Genomic DNA, 3,028 nt, shown 5'->3' on the forward strand with positions numbered 1-3,028 from the left:
AAAAAAAAAGAAAAAGAAAATATAAAAAATAATCTAGGTATTCATGTCTGGAGACAGGGAAAATTACACAGCATCCCCTCAGAATTTAGAAGTGCTAAAAAAAAATGAATTCCTAGTACAGGCAACACCTGAAAGAATGTGCCAGCTCCAAGCAAGAGCCCACCCATGGAGTCCAGCAGTTCCCGGTGACACTTTGTGTCAAAGGCCGCCTCCATTAATTTTCATAGGGAAGGGAGTCTTCCTGTAGTGCATCGGATTAAGTGCAGGTGGTGCAAAGCACAAGGACCAGCGTAAGGATCCTGGTTCCAACCCCCGGCTCCCCACCTGCAGAGGAGTCGCTTCACAAGCGGTGAAGCAGGTCTGCAGGTGTCTGTCTTTCTCTCCCCCTCTGTGTTCCCCTCCTCTCTCCATTTCTCTCTGTCCTATCCAACAAAAATGACAATAATAACTACAACAATAAAACAACAAGGGAATAAATAAAATATTTTTTTAAATTTTTTTCATAGGGAAAACTTGATTTATTCTGGATTATTTATTACACGATTAATAAATTAACTCATTTAACTTTTTACAGGTTGCTGAAGCACATGTGCCTAATTTCATTTTTGATGAGTTCAGAACAGTACTATAAGTTTGACTTCCACTTCAAAGCAAAGGTCATCCCTAAACTTGTACATCGCAACAATGACTTCAGGAATGACAAGAAACACAACTGGTCAGATATTTTTCCCTTTATTGTGGGGAACATCAGATGTTCTGAGTAAGGTGTATCCCAGTACTCGTTAAAATGCTGTTTAAATCATGGTATTATTATGCAATTTATATCATGTAGAAGCAAAATGTTTTTATAATCCCTCTTATAAATGCTGAATGTAATTGTTATGTATAAATTCATTCGTTTTATGTTCTAAAGAAGTTTGCAACTCCAGATTTGAGTAAAATAGTATTACCAGTATCCAGAGTTGTCTTGCTTATGATTCAGAAACTATACTTAACCCTGCAGAATACTGTCTGGGAGAGAAGCACAAGTCCAGTGGACAAGCCCTGGTTAAATGGCAGGTACATGGTGATAGCCATATGCTTCAATGTTTGTTGGTTGTTTTATTTGCTTTGTTTTTCCTGCTAAGTCTCCCCCCCCCCCATGCACTACTCAATTCTTAATCAATTATACATGAAAATTACTTTGAAGGGGAGCTGGCATTCTGTTGTGGTAGTTTTTGAGTTAAGAGCAAGATGCTTTAACTGGCTATATTTAATAACTGTTCTTTGGAGAAAGGGCTACCAAATTAAAAACTAGAATAGAAATGTGCTTGTCAGTTACTTAGCAAGCAGGGCATCAGCTCCTAGTGAGTTTAATAAAGATCCTGGTGCTGCCAGTTAAACTTTCCCCAACCCAGCTTATTGGCATCATCGGTAGCTACCAGGGTTAAATGCGTTCTCATGTGAGAAGACTTAAAAGAGAATAAGGTGTTGGAGATGGTACATTAGACTAAATGCTGGACCACTGAGCATATCTGAGTTTAATCCCCAGTATCACATGTACCAGAGTGTTACTGATTCTTTCTCCCTCTTTTTGTGTTTTTCTCCATCACATATATTTATATATATATAAACATATATATGAAAATTTATCTATTTTGCTGATTTTATGTAAATTCAGTGTTTTTTTTATTTATAAAATGGAAATATTGACAAGACCATAGGATAAGAGGGATACAGTTTCACACAGTGTCCACCCTCAGAAACCCATATCCCTTCCCCTGCCCTGATAGCTTTGCCATTATCCCTCTGGGAGTATGGACCCAGCGTCATTGTGGGGTACAGAAGGTGGAAGGTCTGGCTTCTGTAATTGCTTCCCCGCTGAACATGGGCATTGACAGGTGGATCCATACTCCCAGCCTGCTCTCTTTCCCTAGTGGGGCAGGGCTCTGGGGAGTCCTCCGCCTAGGTAAGTTTTTCTTTTTAATTTTTTTTTATTTTACCCATTTCATTTTAATAAGAGATACAGAGATAAAGACAGACCAGAGAACTATTCATTTCTGGCTTCTGGTGGTACTGCAGATTGAACTTGGGTCTGGGGAGCCTCAAGCATGAAAGTCTTTTTGCAAAACTTTTATGCTGTCTCCCCAGTCCATAATAGAAATTGTCTTCAATTTATTTATGGGAGAAGAGCCAGAGCATCACTCTGGCACATACAGTGCGAGGGATAGAGCTCAGAACCTCATGGATGTGAGTCCCAACACTTTATCCATTCCACCACCTCTCAAAGTGCAGTAAGATAATTTATTTTTGTAAGTCATTGTTAAGTCTAAATATTATAATGACAATAGTTGCATAGCATTCCTGTTCCTTACTAGTCTTCAATGTTGGAAAACTTAAATTAGTGGTATTTGGGGATGTAGCTAGATTTATAGTCCCCTCTGGAATACCCATAATCTTCTAATATTTAAACTCAGTAAATTTTAATTTTTTTAGTCCTGTAACTTTTTTTGATTTCTGCTTCAGTGAAAGGATTGTTCTGACTTAGAGGAAATATATCAGATTATTACAGATGCTTATTCACTGTTTCTTAGAAGAAGAAAAAACTCACCTATTACTATAATTATTACACATGGAATTTGTAAAGCCCATAATTTCTTTCCTATATGAATGTGATATTTTCAAAGTACGTTTAATCAAACTGCATCAAGGGATAAATGAAAGTAAAGGACATTAACTTCTACAAAGTCAATTTTATAATTTTTAAAAATTTATAAAGTAGAAATATTGACAAGACCACAGGATAAGAGGGGTATAATTCCACACAATTCCCACCACCAGAACTCTCTATCCCATCCCCTGAAAGCTTTCCTTCCTATTCTTTATCCCTCTGGAAGCATGGACCCAAGATCCTATGGGGTGCAGAAGGTGATAGGTCTGGCCTCAAAGTCTATTTTTAAAGCATTTTCACCCCACTTTGGTTTTCTTTTCCATTATCATTATTTTCTTTTCCATTATCATTAAACTATGTAAAAAGAAACAAAAAGTT

The 3,028-nt window shown here is 37.4% G+C and overlaps 1 protein-coding gene across 4 annotated transcripts in view; it reads left to right on the forward strand.

Annotated features, from left to right (window-relative positions):
- Positions 1 to 955, forward strand: part of WASHC5 (WASH complex subunit 5) — a 106,742-nt gene extending 105,787 nt beyond the window's left edge. For all 4 annotated transcript variants that reach the window (XM_060201575.1, XM_016195015.2, XM_060201593.1 and 1 more), the window contains exon 29: positions 575 to 955. In XM_060201575.1, the coding sequence (XP_060057558.1) occupies positions 575 to 631 (57 nt within the window). In that variant the 3' untranslated portion in view covers positions 632 to 955. The remainder of the gene's footprint in view (positions 1 to 574) is intronic.
- The last annotated feature ends 2,073 nt before the right edge of the window (positions 956 to 3,028 follow it).

The sequence above is a fragment of the Erinaceus europaeus genome, chromosome 1, assembly GCF_950295315.1.
Source record: "Erinaceus europaeus chromosome 1, mEriEur2.1, whole genome shotgun sequence".
In the NCBI taxonomy this organism is placed as follows: Eukaryota; Metazoa; Chordata; class Mammalia; order Eulipotyphla; family Erinaceidae; genus Erinaceus; species Erinaceus europaeus.